The sequence below is a fragment of the Melanerpes formicivorus genome, unplaced genomic scaffold, assembly GCF_026170545.1.
Source record: "Melanerpes formicivorus ecotype bairdi unplaced genomic scaffold, bMelFor1.0.p_v2 SCAF_115, whole genome shotgun sequence".
In the NCBI taxonomy this organism is placed as follows: domain Eukaryota; kingdom Metazoa; phylum Chordata; class Aves; order Piciformes; family Picidae; genus Melanerpes; species Melanerpes formicivorus.
This window is the reverse complement of record NW_027142467.1, coordinates 940,312-960,139: the sequence shown is the minus strand read 5'-3', so window position 1 is coordinate 960,139 and position 19,828 is coordinate 940,312. Positions and strand designations below refer to the sequence as shown.

Sequence of the window (19,828 nt, the reverse complement as noted above, 5' to 3'; positions counted from 1 at the left end):
CCCTAGCCAGTGCTTCCATGTACACACTGGCTGCCACCTGTTGCTGCTGCCTGGGCACCACAAAGCAGCAGCAGCGTGGGGGATGCTACTGCCTCAGCACGTCTGGAGACAGTCAGGGCAAGCTTGAGGACACACATGCTCCCCAGAGTGCAATTCCTGATGTGACCCTGATGATGGCACTGCTTGTGCCAACCCTCCTTTGATGAGCCTGAGCTAGTTAAGAGCAGGCATCTGCAGAAGTTCCAGCCCCAGGCAGAGGCAGGGGCTGGGTACTTACGTGGCCGAAGTGATGTGCCAGGACGATGTCCACTATGTTGGTTGTCCAGCCTGAAAACTGGAGAGTGATCATTAATGAGGAGCAGGGAGAGGAACTGCAAAATGCAGACTCATTACAAATGTCAAAGCAGCTTCAAAGTAAAGGAACTACTCAAGCAATGTAAGGGACAAAAGGCTGGAGCTCATGAGGGGCATGCCAGGCTCCAAAGACATCTGTGCACACTCAACAGCCTCCCAGAAACCAGGAACCCTCAACAACTGCAAGTGGCTGGAACAACAGAGGAATCAGAAGATCCATTCAGCCCCCAGCCTGATGAAGCCTGCAACCATCAGTACTAAAGCTCAGGGAAGCTGAGTGCTCCACAGCCACTCATCTCCAAGCAGCTCAGCAGGACTTCTCTCTCATTCACATCCCATCACACCCACCCCTGCTCCACCGGTGGAGACTGAGCACAGCAGGGGCAAACAAGACTGGATAGGGTTTGCCACAAATCAGGCAATTCCTGTGCTCTGTCCTTTTTCTTCCTGCTCTCCACACAGCTCAGGAGTGGAGTTGTGCAGGGGCAGGAGGCTCTCACCTTGGATGCTGCCCAGTCAATCCAGCCCTTGGCACATGGGTCAACGTTAATGAGAACCAGTCCCTCCACCAGGTCGGGGTGGCTGAGCTGTGGGGAGAGAGCACAGGGACACTCAGAGGGTGCTTCACCCACACCTTGGGCAGGCACAGACCAAGTGGGGAGCTGCTTCTGTGCCAGGCAAGCAGAGGCCTTTTCAGAGCCTGGCCCAAGACTGACAGTGGTGTTTCCTGCTGACCTCTGCTGTGCTGAAGCTGCAGGTCCTGCTCAGGCTCCCATGGACAGTAACTCCCTGCTCTAATCCTGCAAACTTGGGCAAACTCCTGTGCCTGAAGAGCAGCTCCTTCTGCTCCTCAAGGAAGAAGCAGGCTCCCCAGGGAACTGGCAAAGAGCAGAGCAGTTGGTGCTGCAGCCTCACAGGTGCCTGCAGCCTGAGCAGAAGCCTGGACAGACCCAGCCACAGGGGCTGCACCTAGCCTGCAGCCACCCCTTTCCCTGCCCCACCTTGTCATCCCCAGCAGCCTGCAGTGTACCTCAGGGGGGGGACAAAATACTTTGAGAACTGCTTGTAAACACAAAGCCAGGAACCTACACCAAGCAGAGAACTGTGAGCTCCAGGCTCACTCTGAGGCTGGGATGTGACAGCAGCTTCTGCTCATTGCACAGAGAGCACCAAGAGAAAGGAAGAGAACAATGTCCTCAGCAGGACACTGTCTGCAGTCCAGGCAGCCCAGCAAGGGCTTTCTGGCACTGAGCTGAGGACAAAGGCCTATTGGCATGATCTTCTCTAGCAGGACTGCAAAAGGCAAGGAAAAGCAAACCCTAGTGCCTCACACTGCCCCAGGCTCAGCCTTGACTGCAGGAAATGGGAAGCAGGGAACCTTCTGCAGCAAGGGCAGCTGCATGGTGCAGGTGACCTGTCTTGTTCAACATCTTTGTGGGTGCCATGGACAGTGGCACTGAGTGCACCCTCAGCAAGTTTGCTGATGACACCAAGCTGTGTGGTGCAGCAGACAGCTGGAGGGAAGGGATCCATCCAGAGGGACCTTGACAGGCTGGAGAGGTGGGCACAAGCCAACCTCAGGAGGTTCAATGAGACCAAGGGCAGGGTCCTGCAGCTGGGTCGAGGCAATCCCAGGCACAAATCCAGGCTGGGCAGGGACTGGCTGGAAAGCAGCCCTGAGGAGAGAGCCTTGGGGGTGCTGAGGGAGGAGAAGCTCACCAGGAGCTCTCAGTGTGCACTTGCAGCCCGCAAAGCCAATCAGAGCCTGGGCTGCATCAGAAGTGTGGCCAGCAGGTCGAGGGAGGTGATCCTCCCCCTCTACTCAGCCCTGGTGAGACCCCACCTGGAGTACTGCATCCAGTTCTGGAGCCCCTATTACAAGAGGGATGTGGAGGTGCTGGAACGTGTCCAGAGAAGGGCCACAAGGATGAGCAGAGGGCTGGAGCTGCTCTGCTGTGAGGACAGACTGAGGGAGTCGGGGCTGTTCAGTCTGGAGAAGAGAAGGCTCTCAGGTGACCTCATTGTGGCCTTCCAGGATCTGAAGGGGGCTACAGGAAGGCTGGGGAGGGACTGCTCAGGATCTCAGGGAGCGATAGGACTAGGGGGAATGGAATGAAGCTGGAGGTGGGGAGATTCAGGCTGAATGTGAGGAGGAGGTTCTTCCCCATGAGAGTGGTGAAGCCCTGGAATGGGTTGTGCAGGGAGGTGGTCGAGGCCCCGTCCCTGGGGGTGTTTAAGGCCAGGCTGGATGAGGCTCTGGGCAGGCTGATCTAGTGTGGGGTGTCCCTGCCCATGGCAGGGGGGTTGGAACTGGCTGATCCTTGTGGTCCCTTCCAACCCTGAATGAAACTATGAAACTATGGTGAAGTGGCTTTGAGCAGCATTAACAGCCTGAACCACCAGCAGCTCTCTGCCCTCAGGACTGAGAATGGAAGCTTTCTGTACTCTTTTTTTTAACACTCTCTGACAATGCAAATTCTTGGTCTGCTAAAGCACCTTCACTGATTTCACACCCTCATAAACACTGTGCAAGACAGAAATGTACAGGACAAAGCCAGCACCTTCTTATCAAAGGCTGGAGGGCAACATCTCCTTCCTTTCAGGGACAGAGCACATTCCTCAGCAGTGCTGCTGCCCAGCACATCATCAAATCAACTCTCTGGGGTCACAAGCACTGGAAAAAGCAGACAGCAGTGCAGTGAGTCTTGTTGTGGCCGGTTGACGTTGCCCCCTTAAGAAAGGGAATATGGTGGACGGAAGTTGGTAAACGGAAGGAATAGTCTAAACTATTTCATTGGTAAAGTGGGAGGAAGCACCTTCTGAGCTGGGACTATACTGGGTTTTTCCAGCACCTTATCTTCAGTCTTGCTTCCGCCTCTTCTCCGTGCAGCAGCTTTCTGTGCTGGGCTTTCTGCCAAGGCCTCGGCCTTGAAAACAAGATACCAGGCCTGTATATTAACTCCTTTCCAATTAACACAAACTGCTTCTAACATTTTTTTTTCCTCTCTTTTCTTTCTCTTTCTATCCCATTCTGGGGAAAGGGGGGGAAGAGAGGGGAGAGCGGAGGTGGGGGACCCCTCTGCCGAGGGGGCTTACTCTCATTTCTGTGTTGCTCTGTTGTATATCTTTGTATATATTGTAGATATTGTAAATTTGTAAATATTCCCCTGCATTCCCTACATTGCTTTGTAAATATAGCTCCACTGCTTTGCTAATTCAGCTTGTGAGGTTTTTTTTTCTTTCCCTTCAAGTTTCTTTCCCTTTACCTTACAAGGGGGAAGGGAGGAGGCTTCTCGGCCTTACCTTCCACCCACCACACTTGTGGAGACAGGAGGCTGGATATTCCTAGCAGCCAGGACAGACTCATGTATGGCATTGGGCTGGAAGGGAACCTCCAAGGGCATCTTGTCCAACCCCCTGCGGGCAGCAGGGACAGCTCCAGCTACAGCAGGCTGCACAGGGCCTCATCAAGTCTGATCTTGGATGTCTCCAGGGATGCCTCAACCACCTACCTGGGCAGCCTGTGCCTGTGTCTCACCCCCCTCCCTGTGCAGAGCTTCCTCCTGATGTCCAACCTAAATCTCTCCTGCTCCAGTTTCAACCCATTGCTCCTGGTCCTATCCCCACAGCCCCTTCTGAACAGTCCCTCCCCAGCCTGCCTGTAGGTCCCCTTCAGACAGTGAAATGCAGCTCCAAGGTCTCCCTGGAGCCTTCTCTTCTCCAGCCTTCACAGCCTCAGTTCTCTCAACCTACCTTCATATAAGAGTTGCTCCAGCCCTCCATCATCTTTGTGTCCTCCTCTGCACCTCCTCCCCAAGACAGGCTCTACTGCCTCCAAGTCATCCCCTGAGAATCTTTCCATCACTGGCATAGCTTCAGACCAACTCTAGCTGCTCCTCTTTACCACCTGGATGTGAAGTACCTCTCCCATGGCTCCCTACCAGCCAGCTCTAATTACTGCTGCTGTTTTGCCAATGCCCTACAAATGCTCTCTGATCAGTGGAAGACCACAGCTCCTGTAAGTGCCAGGGAGATGAAGAGATACTTACTGCACACCTGCTGAGGACATAAGCACCAGCTCCCAGTCCAATGCCAATGAAGCTCTTCAGGCTGAAAGAGAGGCACTGCACAATCAGCAGGGCTAACAAACTCACAGCCAAAGCCTCCCTAGAGGCAAAGCCTCTCTCCCCTCTGTGTCCTGCTGTTCACTTATGGCTCCTTGTCAGAATGAGCCAGCAATGATGCAGCAGCCATAAATTGTCTCCTGTGGCAGACAATATTCCCAGCATAAGACCCAGACAGGGTTACACAGGTTAGGAGATGCTCAAGCCTCTTGGGAAAAAAATCAGATGCTGCAAGCAGAGTCAGAGGTGGGTGCTGGAATGGCTGCAGCCAGCTGCCTCACTGCACTTCCCCTCACTGACTTACTTCAGGTGTGTCAGAACAGCAGGCAGCATCTCAGCCAGTTCATCCATACTGGGATACTGGTACCTGAAAACCAAGAGAGTGAAATCAAAACACCTCCAAATACAGCTTGACAGCAGTCACCTTCCAGTTGTATCCAAGGAGCAGCTGAACCATGCAGCAGTGACTGTTTGGTAGTGCTGCTGTTGTATTGCAGCCAGCTGCCCAGAGTTCATCCCTCAGAGCAGCACTACCACAGGGCTGGGGGCTCTGGGGCAGCCACTACTTCTGTGGACAGATGGAGAGAGAGAGGGACGAGAGCCAGCCTGCTGAGTGCTGGGCTCATGCTCAGCTCAGAAGCTGAGAGGGCTTCACCCATGCCTCAGTGACAGGAAAGCTCCTGAATGTCCCTTGGGAAGCCTCCTCACTTTCCAGCTTCCTCTGCCCCTGAAAGCTGTCTCAGCCTGGCAGTCCCACTTGGCCAAACTGGGTGCTAGCTCAGCCCAGAGGACTCCTGGAATGGGAAGGGTCTCTGCAGAGTTCTTACCCAGAGGGAAAGGGGGGAGCTGCTTCCTGCTGGCCTGGTGCATCCACGTGGCACACAGCAAAGTGCTGAGTGATCTCTTGCATATCTTCAAAGTTAAAGAATGCATTGAAACAGGATTTGTCTACAACAATAAAAACAAAGCCATGAGCCATTTCCTGCAGTTTCACTGCAACCCACCCTCCACAGCACACACCTGCCCCACCCCTGCCCTGTGCTGCAGCTGTGCCACTCCCCCTGCAACCACAGCTGCAAGACAGGCAGACAAATGGCCCCCACCCAGCATGCATGCCAGGGCAAGAGGGCCCCGCAGCACTTGGGCTCTCACAGTACACACTGAGGAGCAGCTGTGAGACTCAGGCTGCATCTTGGCTGGCAAGATGTGGGAAGAGCAACAGAGCCACCTAGAAATGCTGCAATGCTTCCACAGCCTCACAGGGACTTGTTCAATGCCCAACCCCCAGGGCACAGATGCCTTGTGGCAGCTCTGTCACATACAATGCCAAGGTGCTGCCCATCCACAAGCAGGGCGGGGAGGAGGAGCCAGGGAATGCCAGGCCTGTCAGCCTGAGCTCAGTGCCAGGCAAGGTTGTGGCATAGGACATCCTGAGTGCAATCACACAGCACTCACAGCATGGCCAAGGGCTCAGGCCCAGCCAGCATGGGGTTAGGAAGGGCAGGGCCTGCCTGACCAACCTGAGCTCCTTCCAGGCCCAGGGCACTGCCTGGTGGCTGTGGGGCAGGCTGTGGATGGAGTCTGCCTGGGCTGCAGCAAGGCCTTTGCCACCATCCCCCACAGCAAGCTCCTGGCCAAGCTGTCAGCCCCTGGCTTGGCCAGCAGCAACTCTGAGCTGGGTTAGGAAGTGGCTGGAGGCTGAGCCCAGAGAGTGGTGGTGAATGGTGCCACAGCCAGCTGGCAGCCAGGCCCCAGTGCTGTGCCCCAGGGAGCAGTGCTGGGCCCCAGCCTGTTCCATATCTTCACTGATGATGTGGAGGAGGGGATGGAGTCCATCAGCAGTGAGTTTGCAGCTGACAGCAAGCTGGGGGCAGGAGTTGAGCTGTGAGAGGGTAGAGAGCTCTGCAGAGGGACCTTGCCAGGCTGGGCAGATGGGCAGAGGCCAAGGGCAGGAGACTGAACACATCCAAGTGCCAGGGGCTGCACTTTGGCCACAGCAACCCCAGGCAGTGCTGCAGGCTGGGGGCAGAGTGGCTGAGAGCAGCCAGGCAGAGAGGGACCTGGGGGTGCTGGTTGATGGTAGGCTGAACAGGAGCCTGCAGTGTGCCTAGGAGGCCAGGAGGGCCAATGGCATCCTGGCCTGCATCAAGAACAGTGTGGCCAGCAGGAGCAGGGAGCTCATTCTGCCCCTGTACACTGCACTGGTTAGGCCACACCTTGAGTCCTGTGTCCTGTTCTGGGCCCCTCAGTTTAGGAAGGAGGTTGAGCTGCTGGAAGGTGTCCAGAGAAGGGCAACAGAGCTGGGGAGGGGTTTGGAACACAAGCCCTGTGAGGAGAGGCTGAGGGAGCTGGGGTTGCTTAGCCTGGAGAAGAGGAGGCTCAGGGGAGACCTTCTTGCTCTCTGCAACTACCTGAAGGGGGGTTGTAGACAGGCAGAGGTTGGTCTCTTCTCCCAGGCAGCCAGCACCAGAACAAGAGGACACAGTCTGAGGCTGTGCCAGGGGAGGTTCAGGCTGGAGGTTAGGAGGAAGTTCTACACAGAGAGAGTGATTGCCCATTGGAATGGGCTGCCCGGGGAGGTGGTGGAGTCACCTTCACTGGAGGTGTTCAGAAGGAGACTTGTCAGGGTGCTTGGTGCCATGGGTTAGTTGATTAGGTGGTGTTGGATGATAGGTTGGACACCATGATCTTGAAGGTCTCTTCCAACCTGGTCTATCCTATTCTATTCTATTCTATTCGGTAGTAGTGGATGATAGTTTGGACACCATGATCATGAAGGTCTCTTACAACCTGGTTAATTCCATTCCATTCCATTCCATTCCATTCCATTCCATTCCATTCCATTCCATTCCATTCCATTCCATTCCATTCCATTCCATTCCACTCCATTCCATTCCACTCCATTCCATTCCACTCCACTCCACCCTGCCCTACCAGCTGGAGCACTCTCATGGGTGAAGCTCTTTCCACCTTGCTACCTTTCCAGGGCTGCTGGAGCAGACAGGGACATGCCGCAGGTCGCTCTCCTGCAGACCTGCAAGGAGCTGCCTCAGCCCCAGAGCAGGCCCACTGGTGCCCATGCTGAGAAGCACACTCCCCCAGGCAAGCACTTTGGCAGGGTGCTGGGAGTGCTTACGGTTGAGGCCGATGTCGTGGTAGGTGAGGACGACAGGTCTGTTCCCCTTGGCCGTGCCGCGCACGGTGACATGCACCACTCCGAAAGCCGTCTCGATGTCATGCTCCTGCAGAGAGAGAGGAAGGAGGCACTGCTATGTGTGCTGCCTGTGCCACAGGGAGCCCTGAGGGCCAGCAGCAAGGCCTCATCTGTGCTTTAACATTGCTGTTACCATCCACACCGGTGGCTCATCGCAGCCGTGCAGCCTACGGCTCTGTCGGCTCTGCCCCTCCAGCCCACAGCAGGCACAGCTGTGGGAAGGGTTTGGGCTTGTGGCCTCCTGTGACCCAGATCTTATTTCAATGGCCTGCAGTGATGTTGCTGCTCTGCAGCTGAAGCTGGGTGTCATGTGTCCATCTGTTTCTAGGGGTTCAGGGCACCATGAATGCAGCTCCCCTGCCCCTGTCCAGCCCTCACTGCCCAGCTGCCTTCCTCTCCCTCCAACCCACAGCCCACAAGTCTCTTTCCAGTGTGCCTCCAGCCTACACCCGTGGGAATGTCCTGTCCAGGGGCAAGCTGCTGCAAGAGGACACAGCCATGCCTCTGAGGCTGGCAGCTGCCCCAGCCCCTGGGGACCATGGACCAGAGCACTCTGGAAGCATGGAGCAGCAAACTTGTGGAAGAGCCCAGCCAGTGCCAAAGCAGCCAGAGCCTGCAACCCCCAGCTGCACTTCCTTACGCATCTGAGCTGACCAGGTGGGTGAGGGGCACCAAAAGCAAGGCTCTGGTAGCTCTAGCAGTTGTTGGTCTCTTCCATCACCAGCTTTAACTCACTGCTCTGTCAGGAAACTATCCAGCTGCCTGTTCTGTTGTGGTTTTGCTAGGTCAGAGACTTAGGAAGCTCACAGAGATGTCCAGCAGATGCTGGTTCTAGCTCAGAGCCCAAGGGGAGCATAGGGGGTGGGAGAAGAAAGAATCCTGCCCTGGGCATGAGGCCATCTCACTTCCAGAGGACCACAGAGGGGTTCATATGCAGCAGCAAAAGGTCAACAAAGAGAAGCCCAAAGTGCAGACTGTGAGAGCAGCCAGAAAGCAGCCCAAGAGCTGCTGATGGTGACAACAATCAGCAGCACAGAGTCCGCTGGGACTCCATCAGAGCTTACTGCACACCTCCACTGGGGAGAGGAGTGGCCAAGGTCCCAGAACCAGACCCCCACCTCTCTCCAGAGCTGCTGCTCAAGCACCTCACAGTGCTTCAGAATGCCAGAGTTCCAGAGCTGAGCTTCTGTCTCAGCTCTGTAGCAGAGAAGGAACAATTCTCTTAAACTAAAACTCAATCCCTGCTCTTCCACTTCCTTGGACTCTGCAGACTGCAAGCTGGGACAGGGGGAGAGGGAGAGGAGGTTTTTCATGGCACCACTGGACACCAGCTCAGGTTCCAATACAGGGAACATCCACTGCAGATAGAAATCCCTCTCTCACCAATCTCAGCAAGCTGCACTTTAAATCCTTTCAGTCTGCAGACTTCTTACTCTGCCCTAGACAATGGCAGAGCCTCAGACAGGGACTGCTTTAGTGTTTGCTGCTTTTCTCTTTGGAGTTCCCAGGCACAGTGGAAATCCCAGCCCTGAGAAGCAGGCTCCCTTCTCTGCTTGGTTAAAGCCTTTTCCCACAGTAAGGGGCTTTCCCTACATCTGAGGCAGGGTCTCTGCATCCCCTTTTCCAGCCACTCATCACGACCCCATGCTGCCTCTCTTTCAAGCGTGCCTCCAGAGGGCAGACTGAGTTTGGCCCCCAGCTTCCCTGCAGCTAATTCCATGTCCAGTGTTCCAGTGCATTTTATCCTCTTTGAACCTTTGCCCCAAAGCTTTAGGGTTTTCATCTTGAGCTATGGTTGCAAAGAGCAAAGCCATCTTCAGATGTCACACCACTGCCACCTGGCCTCCCCCCCTGCCAGTGCTGCTCTCCCAGGCAGCTGCTCCCCATGCACAGAGCCCAAGGGCAGCAGGAGGCAGATGCTCAGCACAGAGCTCCGCTCCCAGGACAGGGATGGCAACGACACAACCACTGCCTTCAGCTGGCCAAAGAGAGGCACTTCATTACATCACTACTGCCTCTTCCAAACCCAAAGCAGGTAACCCAGCACAGTGGGTACCAGAGCACTCCATGGGTGCTGGGAGGACAGCAGCTTTGCAGGCAGCACCCTCTGGCCCTGCCAAACATTTGCTTTGTGTCACAGAATCACAGAGTGGCTCAGGGCAGGGACAAAGGAGCACTGGTGGAGAAGGATCAGGAGCTTTGCAGACCAAAGGTCCAGCAGGCCTCCTAGTCTGACTTGAAAAGCAGGTGGAAAGGGAAGAGAGAGCATGTGGGCAGTGATACCACCTCAAACACTCACAGCTTCCAACAGCTTCCCTTGATCTTCCCAACCTCCAGCAACCTGTAGGTGAAAAGGGACTTCCTGAACTGGAGGTGTGATCTTCAGGACACCTTTCTCTTCTGAGCAGCAGACAGTTGCTGCCTCCTGTCAATCTCTGGCACCTGCTCACTCTGTACCAGAAGAGTCAAAGCTTTTCAGCAGGCAGGATGCAGAACCTCTTTGTTTCCTACCTTGTACCTGGGTTTGTCAGGAGATGCCTGTCCTTGGCTTGAAAGATGGTGAACTGACCCTGTTCCCACAGCAGTGCCATGACTCCCCCCCAGTTGCCCTTGCTGTGCCCTGCACTCTCTGGGCACTCCTTGGACAGCAGCTTTGTCCTGACCATCCTGTTGTTCTCCAAGGCTGCCCCACCATGCTCTGCCCTTCCTGACCGAGGGGCTGGCAGCAGTCCCACGCCTGTGGGTGTGGTGGATCTGCAGGGCAGACAACAGGAGGCTTTGTTCTCTGTTCCTGACAAACAGGAACCCATTTTGCCTTGCTGAAAGCCAGGAGCCCTGAGCTGACATTTTCACTCATCTCTTGCCATGTTCAGTCTTGAGCCTGCCCTTATTTGTCCTGCTGCAGGATGGCTTCACCCAGGGGGCAGCACCGGTTCAGACTGCCAAGGGCAGACCGAGTCTGCTCTTGCCCCAACCATCCCAGACCATGCAAGCAGATTTAAGCAACACCTCTCAGGTGCCCCCCTGGTGCTCCCAACACCACCTCTCAGGTGCCCCCCTGGTGCTCTCAACAACACCTCTCAGGTCCCCCTCTGGTGCTCCCAACACCACCTCTCAGGTGCCCCCCTGGTGATCCCAACAACACCTCTCAGGTGCCCCCCGGTGCTCTCAACAACACCTCTCAGGTGCCCCTCTGGTGCTCTCAACAACACCTCTCAGGTGCCCCCCTGGTGCTCTCAACAACACCTCTCAGGTGCCCCTCTGGTGCTCTCAACAACACCTCTCAGGTCCCCCTCTGGTGCTCCCAACAACACCTCTCAGGTGCCCCTCTGGTGCTCTCAACAACACCTCTCAGGTGCCCCCCTGGTGCTCTCAACACCACCTCTCAGGTGCCCCCCTGGTGCTCTCAATACCACCTCTCAGGTGCCCCCCTGGTGCTCTCAACAACACCTCTCAGGTGCCCCTCTGGTGCTCTCAACACCACCTCTCAGGTGCCCCCCTGGTGCTCTCAACACCACCTCTCAGGTGCCCCCCTGGTGCTCTCAATACCACCTCTCAGGTGCCCCCCTGGTGCTCTCAACACCACCTCTCAGGTGCCCCCCTGGTGCTCTCAACACCACCTCTCAGGTGCCCCCCTGGTGCTCCCAACACCTCTCAGGTGCCCCTTTGGTGCTCTCAACGCCTCTCAGGTGCCCCCCTGGTGATCCCAACAACACATCTTTCACCCATGGAAGGATCTCTTCTCTGCCCATCTAAGTCCCTCTTGTCTTTGGGGAGCTCCAGGAGGCTGCAGCAGCTGCACTGCCTTTATGCACATGGTTACTGACTGCTTCCAAGGACTCCAGCAGCTCTGCAGAGCAGCACATCCTCCCTTCCAAACTCTTGCTGACAGGCTCCCAGTCTTCAGGCACAGCACTCAGCCCCTGCACCCTTGCCAGTGGTGCTCAGTCTGCTGCAGCTGGCCAGGGAACTGCCAGAAATCCTCTGGGATCTGCTTTCAGAACTGTTAGAGGTGAAGCTCTGCAGTCTGGGGGCACCCCAGCAGCTTCAACAGGGCAGCAAAGACTCTCACCTAACAACTCAACTACTTCTTAACACAGTTAGAGCTCCTGGGCTGACACATCCAGGCCTGGCAAGTGGCTATGGAAGCATGGATCTTAGAACTGCTCCAGCCCTTGCAACAGGCACTCTGCTGACTCCCCAGGAGCCCTCCAGCAGGGGAGCCTCTGTGAGCTGCCCTGTGGCAAGCCTGCATGAAAAAGTTCACCTGAGTGTTTCCTGCTCTGGCTGGATCCTCCCTGGCTGCTGCTGCTGGGCCCTGAGCAGTCAGCAGCAGGCTCCAGGCTCCCTCAGGACTTTCTGCTAGGGCTGCAACAGAACTGCTATATTTTTTTCCCCTTTTGCCCTAAGTTCTCAAACCTCCACCTGCCTGGTTTGTTCTGGTCATGAACTCAGCCTGGGGAGCTTACCAATGCTTCCATTCTCTCTAGCATTTGGGGCAATGCTCTTGTTTTCAGCAGCCTCCCTGCTGCCTTCCCTGCACCCTCCCCTGCCTGCTGTGACAGAGGGTGGGCATTAGCTCTCTGCTTGTTTCCATCAGCTTCTCCCTTTCTGGGCAGTTCTTTTGAACCTGCAGTGCAACTCAGGGAAGTTTTCAATGCCTTGGGCTTTTCCATTTTCCCCCAAGGATTCTGCTCTGCATCCTGGTTGCCATCACAGAGTTCTTTGAAGGCTCTGCTTTGAACAGGTTTCCTTCTCCTCCCTGGGACTCCAGAGAAGCTTGCAGCTAAAACGGAGCCCTGGTGTCATGTCCCACAGCCACAACTGTCCAGCTGACACAGCAGCTGAAGCTTCCTACCCTTGGCCTGTCTCCTAGCCTTGTGGCTTCTCTGACCACCAGTTTGGGCACTCACTCAGAGAATTACAGAGAAAACCTTTCCAGTCTAGGCTGGGATTTCACTCTGAGTGGGACCTGAGCTACTCACTGGCATTAGCTGGAGCCAAATCAGAACTACAGCCTTTAACACCCCCTGTGCCCACCCTCTCCTCTGCACTGTACCTAGCTATCAGTGTTCTGCTGTCAAGGTCTACCATGAGGGATCTCAACCTTCTTCTGGGCTCTCAGGCCAGAATACAACAACCAGGGGCAGAGGCAGAACAAAACTGAGATTTTGGGTGCAGCAGGCTGCTGGCTGGCTAAGAAGTGCCATCAATAAGTGTGTTCTCTCATCACTCTGCCCTCATGGCAACCTGGGAGCAGGAAGGCAGGGCTGGGTTCACTGCTGCATGACATCAGGAAAGCCAAGCAGAGGACCCTGCAGCCAGAGGAGGTCCCCTCTGGGTGGAAGGGCAGCACTGTGAGTGCTCACTCAGTGCAGAGGCACCCCCTGGCCTTAGATGGGTTGGTAAGCTACACTTGCAGGTAGGGGTGGGCAGAACATTATCCAGAGAAAGGTCACCAGTGCCCACTTTGAGAGCCTGTGGTTCTTGCTGGCTGTCCTACAGGCCCAGCTCCTGAGAACTGCTGCTCCCAGCCAGAGAGCCCTACCCTTTAGAAAAGTAAGTGTGTGTGAACCAGGAGGGCTCAGACCCCAGAATGTGGTGAGACACAACCAAGCAGCAGCTTTAAAACACAAGCAGAGACTGGTGTTTCTGGTTGAGGGGTTACAGAAGATCCAGCCAGGCAGGGATGTTATCCCACTTGGCCTCAGCATCCCTGAATGCTTCTTAAACTGACAGGAAAACACACACCCAACCATGACTGCCAAAGTCTGGATGTGCTGTGGGCCTGCCTGTGGAGCAAGTGGGCACATGCCCAAGTGGCCAAAGGTTCAAGTGGGGGGAAACATCTGAGTGCCACCCCCTGCCTTTGGCCAGAAAGAGAAGCAGTGACAGTGCCACTGACAGAGGCCACCCTAAGAAAAGCCACCTGTGAGGGAAGGAAGGAGGCACCCACCAGCAGCTCCAGAGACTCCCACAGAGCCCACAGAGGCAGCTGGGTGCTGACTGCAGCAGTCCCAGTTCCAGCTCCAGAGCTGGGTGTCAGAAGTCATCAGAGGCTGAAGCAAACCATTTGTTTCACAGTGGGACAGATTACTGATAAGAATTCATATTAGCAGTGCTTTTCACAACTCATTTGCTAAGCTGCTTTGCTGCTTAGCTGCTCTGCATCACCAGAGGAGTTCCACAGAGCTGCTCAAAGTTCAAAGTGAATTCCCTGGGAAAACTGAGAATTGATTTTCTTTGGAGACCAACAATGAAGAACACATCTGTGAAATGCTTTCCCTTCATGGGGTCTGTAGTCTGATCGGGCAGAACACAGAGCAGCAAGGTGTCTGTTCAGTCCCCTCAGGCTTGTGGAATGCCTGGACCTAGCAGAGGGCTACAAACACCCCACAAAAGCTTTCAGCTTAAGGACATGCAGGTCCTAGTTCAGAATGCTGCCTTGGCTGCTCTGCTGTGAGGAGAGGCAGGTGACTCTGGTCAGGCTTCCCCCTTCCCCAGTGAGACTGCAGCTACAGCTGTTGTTTACTTCATGTAATCTCTGCCAGCCTTGGCACAGGTGGGAAACCACTGCAGCATGTTTCTGGGGCAAGATCCCAGCAGTAACCACAGGCAGATTAAAGCAGAGATTTCACTGTCCTGCTTTTTGCAACAGCTGCCCTCAAACTTCTGCACATTACTCCACAACAACACAAACTGCCTGTGAGCCAAGAGGAAAACACAGCAGGACTGTAAAGCACCAGCACCTGGTAACTCTTCCCATCACATCAGCCCAACCTTCATGCAGTTGGTTAAGTGCTTCCCACCTCCTCTCTGTGCAAAGCTATTTTGGAAGCAGTGGAGCTGCAGGAGCCGGCTGAGTGGGAAGCAAGCCCAAACCAGAGCTAAAGCAACATCTTGAACTAAATTATTCATTGCCATACAGAGCAGAAATGTATTAATAGAAACCCCAACAGGATCTGTGCAAGCAGGCAATGGTTTCTAGTACTTTGTGTAATTGGATTAAGTCTTAAATTAGAGAAATACTGGGTGAGAACCAAGAGCAGCAGCAGCAGCAGGAGGTACATAATCTGGTTACACAAAAGCATCAAGATGCTGCTGAGCTACCCCCAGCCCCCTGCTGTACATACCAACGTGTGTGTTCCAGTTCAAAGGCACTTGGTAGTGGTGGACAGACCCAGGGAGTAGCTGTAAGCCCTTCAGTGCCCTGTGCCAGCCCAGAGAGAAAAGACAAGAGAACAGAGACTGGCTCTGCAGCCAGGTGAATACAGCTGACAGGTTGGATCTGTGCTCCCAAAGCACCAGCTCCTACAGCCACACAACACTGAGGCTGATAAGCAATTCATGACCACATCTGCATGATGGAGATGAAGCAAGATGCTCTTCATCTCCTGTCCTGCCCATGTGTTACAAGAAGCCACAGGTGTCCTGCACTCCAAGTCCAATATCCAAGGTCAGAGTCAGGCACTCGGCACGCTTAGCACTACACAGTGCTTCGTACTCCTGCCTGGAGGTGAAATTCCCCTTCCCCAGCTACAGCAGGACATTTGTCCTGTAATAGTTCAGGTGATTCAAACCACCTGCAGATCAGCTTTCAGCTGCCCAAGCCTGGCAGCAGGCTGATTTTTTCCTGCACACTCATTTAAGTCAGTAGAGTATCAGGCTTCAAACAGAGCAGGCTGGTGCCTCCAGCGCTCCTCCTCTCCCTGGACACTGGGCTCAGGGTGCCACAGCCTGCAGGGACACAGCCTTTGTGAAACTGGATCCTACAGAGGGAAGAGCTGAATCTGCTACTACACAGGCAAGTCTGAAAATACTTGTGACTGTCAGAGCTCAGATCACTTCAACCCCTAATGGCAACCTGCAGGAAACTCAAAGCTACTTCTCAGTACCTTGCTGGAGAGCACGAAAATCTTAAAGCCTGCCCAGGAGAAAGCAGGGCCATGTTCTCTGCCTCCAAAGCTCCAAGGTCCCTGGGAGCTAGAGCTGAGCCTAGCTATGCTGAGCTGTAACTGGCACTGCACTTACTCACTAGCTGCTCTGCAATGCCACTGGTGGGTGCTGCGTAAGGGATGGGAACAGATCAGTCGCCGCCAGTGGAAACCACCATGGACTCTCCTGAAGGCTGGAAGGAGGCAAACAGGCCTCTCTCTAGGGCACAGACATTGCTCTGCTGTGAAACTCACTGGCAGGAACAAAAGAAAGCACAGGAACTTCAAATCCCACATCTGCATACGCAGCCTCTCCAGCACACTGCTGTCACAAGCATGCAGGAAGCAAAAGCAATGCTGCAGCAGCCCCCATGGAAGGGCTGTGCTCACACCTCTGCAGCCAAAGCCACCTCTCAGTCCAAGGCCAGCTGGTGAAGGCTTTCCCAAACCAAACACTGCAGCTTTACAGCTCTTAGGTGGAAGGTCAGTAATGGGAAGAATCAGAAGTGCTTCCCAAGAAAATGAGTAATGACAAAGTTTCCAAACCAAAATCCACATTAAGGATTGTCAGCTTCCCAGCATTTCCTGCTGTGAAGCCAGCAGAAGGCAAGCCCAGCCCCTCAGGGTGACACCAGTTCTAGTAAGGCTAGGTGCAGCTCCCCATTTAGCTGGCACTAAAACCAGCTTTCTAGACCAAAACATCTCTGTTGTAATTCATTTCATTCCAGCACTTTGAGGGAGAGGACAAAAGAAGCCATTGTCCACAGCAGAAGAACAACAGTGCTCAATATCCCAGAGAGAATGTTTCAGTGCTGCTGAGAACAGCTCCTGTCCTGGCCAGGGGGAAAGCAAACCCTTCTCAGAGTGTTAACCTTCCAGGTTTCACTACAATAAACAGAGGATGCTTTAAGCCACCTTGCATTCAATGCCAGTCACAAGGTGACTTTACTGATTCCTTGAAGAGTGCAGAGCTGGCATCCGTGTCCATGATAGCAGCAAATGCCCAGGGTGGGATCTGCTCCCAAGAGCAGAGTGCCATCAGCTCCTGTGCCCTGCAGCACAAAGGGTGCAAAGGGAAGGGGCCAGGAGAAGCAAAGTGCTGAAAACACAGACTGAAAAGCTTCTAAAAATGCCCTGGGGGAAGAACTCCAGAGCTGCACCATGGGCTTAACAAAAGGTTCTGCTTTCAGTAAAAATGTGGCAAAAAGTCCTCCTTGAGGCCTGCTGTTAACCCCCCACGTGCTGCGCTGTGCTGTGCTTCCCTGGGCTCAGGCAGCACCGAGCAGCTCGGCCGTTCCAGCGAGACACAGCACGCCGCTGAGCACAGAGCCCTCCACTCCTTTCCTCCACGGGCTCATGCAGGCCTGGCCTTTTGTCTCAGCTGAACCCTGCATGTCCTGCACTTACTTAGCTGACCTCTTCCACACCTTGTAAGCTTTCTGCCCAATCCCAGACCCACCTCCAGCCCATGGTGTGCTGGAGAGCGAAACGCTGCTCCCTCCGAGGGGGTGGGGAGGCAGCAGAGGGGAAGTGCTCAAACCCTTGCTTCTCTCAGACTGAAACACAACACAGATTTACAGCTACAGCAGAACATTCCTTCAGTGGAATTTAAAACAAATAACCTGGGAAAAGGGGAGACATTTAAGCTAGCACAGAACCCCTGCTCCTCAGAGCAGCTGAAGAGGGACTGCAGCCGACGATAAAAGCGTAAGTACAGCTCTGTCAGCTGTGCAGGTCAGCACACCATCTGTCCATCACCAGCCCAGACCATTTAATCCACCATCTGCCTGTGGACATTAGAAGAAGCCAAGCCTAGATTTCATTAGGGTTGGTACAGCTTTCAAGTGAAATGTAGGTCTCAGATTTAGGTTAATACATTTGATTTCTGAGAATAACCCAGATCCATATTGATCAAGGCCTCCAAAGCACTGTGCTAGCTCTGCTTTTTATCCCCCCTGCAAACAGTTACCAGACTAGGGGGGCTGTTGTCACTGATGCCCAGGCAAGCTGTTCTATGTCAGGGTTAATTGTGGTTGCTTGCAGATGAAGAGCTCAAGAAACCCAGGACACCTATATCTGAAAGTCAGCTGTATGAGGGAAGCTAAAAGCTTCCTCATGCCAAGTTCACCCAGAGTAAAACTCCAGAAGCAAGAGGATGCTTGCTCTGTGGACTTGGCCCAGACCTGATCCTGACCATTATTCAGAACTAGAACATGTGGGGCAACCAGTCAAACTTCCCAGTGGCATAACCCACTGTCCCCAAACCCAAGGTTTTACAGACCTTAAATGTCTGCTGCTTTGAGAGGTGACCTGTGCCAAGGCTGCAGAGCAGGGAGCTGGCCCAAGCCATGTGCCTGGCACTGCACAGCTTGGGGAGTCACAGTGCTGAGGACATGCTGGTGAGCTGGGGTGACACCAACCACCTCTCCCAGGCAGAAGCACGTATCAGCTGCAGAACTCCAGCTTCCACCCAGGAGGAGGTCAGGAGGCACCACAGGATGAGCAAAGGCTGAGGCCAGCAGTGTCACTGCTCCACGGCAGAGCTCACAGCAAATCACCCCATGAGGTGCTGAGGGCACAGAACAGCACCAGCTGAAATCCTTCAAGACCCACTCCTGTATGCTAGTGTCTTGTCCTGGGGAGCTCAAGCTGGGCCTGCCAGAGCTCTCCCCACAATCCTCACCCTGTTGACCGCAGCCTGGACAGCACAGCACAGGATATGGTCAGCCCCATGCAAAGCCACAGCTTTATCTCCACTTAAAAGAATTTCTTTTGGGTGATAAGGAAAAAGGAAAGGTCTGGAATGCAGGTCCTGCATCATGGATGCTCTCCTAATGCAAACATCACAGAATGGCTCAGATTGGAAGGGACCTCTAAGATCCAACCCCCCTGCCATGGGCAGGGACACCTCTCAACTAGACTCAGATGCTCAAGGCCACATCCAGCCTGGCCTTGACCACCTCCAGGGAGGAGGCACACACAGGGTCTTTGGGCAACCTGTTCCAGAGTCTCACCACCCTCACACTGAAGAGCTTCTTCCTCAGCTCCAGTCTAACTCTGCTTTCCCTCAGCTTCAAACCATTCCCCCGTGTCCTGTCTCTACACACCCTCATGAAAAGTCCCTCTGCAGCCTTCCTGCAGGCTCCCCTCAGGTACTGGAAGAGAATATTGTTAGAAGATGATAGAATTCATCCCACAACCTCCCTAAATGTTGTCTTCAGCTCACCAGGTCCCTTGCAGATGTTACTGCTGTTGCACTGCAGCTGGAAACCATTTTCCAGTTCTCAGCCTTCTCCAGTTTGTGGTCAGTTTGTGGCTGCTTTGTAAAATGCAGATCCCCCCCAAGCCTCCCCACCTCCCTGAAGCTCTGGACAAACTGAGCCCCTGCCCCAGCCTAACTGCTCTAAGTCTCTGTTGACCCAGCAGGATCTCCCTTGCTTTGAAGCCCTTTGCTCCAAATGCCTCTTTCTCAGCCCCTGCCAAGTGAAGTCCTCCTGTGTCACAGGGTCCCAGTGGTGGCAGTTGGGTGTGCTGGGCCAGGTTAAAAAGTTGCAGTAATTTGTCCCAGGACAACCCAGTAAGAACTGCTCCTGGAACTAGCAACTGGGGCAGAAAATCCAAGGACCCAATAGAGCACAAATCCTCTCTGCCAGGTTCCAAAGAGAGACTTCATCCAGCCCTTAGGTGGGATGAGGGGACAAGCCAGGTGTGCCCTGAAACCACACACTGTGGAGAGAGGTGCTGGAGGATGGAGCTGGGACAACATTTACAAGACACATCTTAACTTCTTGCTACAAAAAAGAGAAATACTCCAAATGAATTACCAAGAGGCTCCCAGAAGGAACATCTTGTCTCCTGCCCAACTGTTGCCATGGCCACCAGCTCACTGCTGATCCACACTGAAGCATGGAGAAGCAACAAGCCCATCCTTGCCCAGCCCAGCACCCCTGAGAGCCCCAGGCTGGCTGCTGGACAGCTCTTCTGCAGCTCAGGGGAGGACAGGGAGCCAAGCCAAGGGTGCCAGGACAAGCTGAGCACACAGCAGCTGGTGGCTGCAGCATTGTGCTCCTTTGGGCCTTGCACAGCTTCAGCTCTGGGGTGGTTTTCAGAGAAGGATGTAAGGAGGTTTTGCTTGCTGAGGGAAAGGGCAAAGCTGAGAAGGCAGCAGAGATGCATAGCTCTGACAGGGCCTCCTGCCTACC

The 19,828-nt window shown here is 54.4% G+C and overlaps 1 protein-coding gene across 2 annotated transcripts in view; it reads right to left on the bottom strand.

Annotated features, from left to right (window-relative positions):
* Nucleotides 1-19,828, bottom strand: part of NDRG3 (NDRG family member 3) — a 69,914-nt gene that overhangs the window by 10,231 nt on the left and 39,855 nt on the right. For both annotated transcript variants that reach the window (XM_068167352.1, XM_068167353.1), the window contains exons 4-9: nt 7,615-7,720; nt 5,306-5,426; nt 4,783-4,845; nt 4,404-4,464; nt 855-941; nt 278-334 (exon numbers count right to left, since the gene is read on the bottom strand). In XM_068167352.1, the coding sequence (XP_068023453.1) occupies nt 278-334; nt 855-941; nt 4,404-4,464; nt 4,783-4,845; nt 5,306-5,426; nt 7,615-7,720 (495 nt within the window). The remainder of the gene's footprint in view (nt 1-277; nt 335-854; nt 942-4,403; nt 4,465-4,782; nt 4,846-5,305; nt 5,427-7,614; nt 7,721-19,828) is intronic.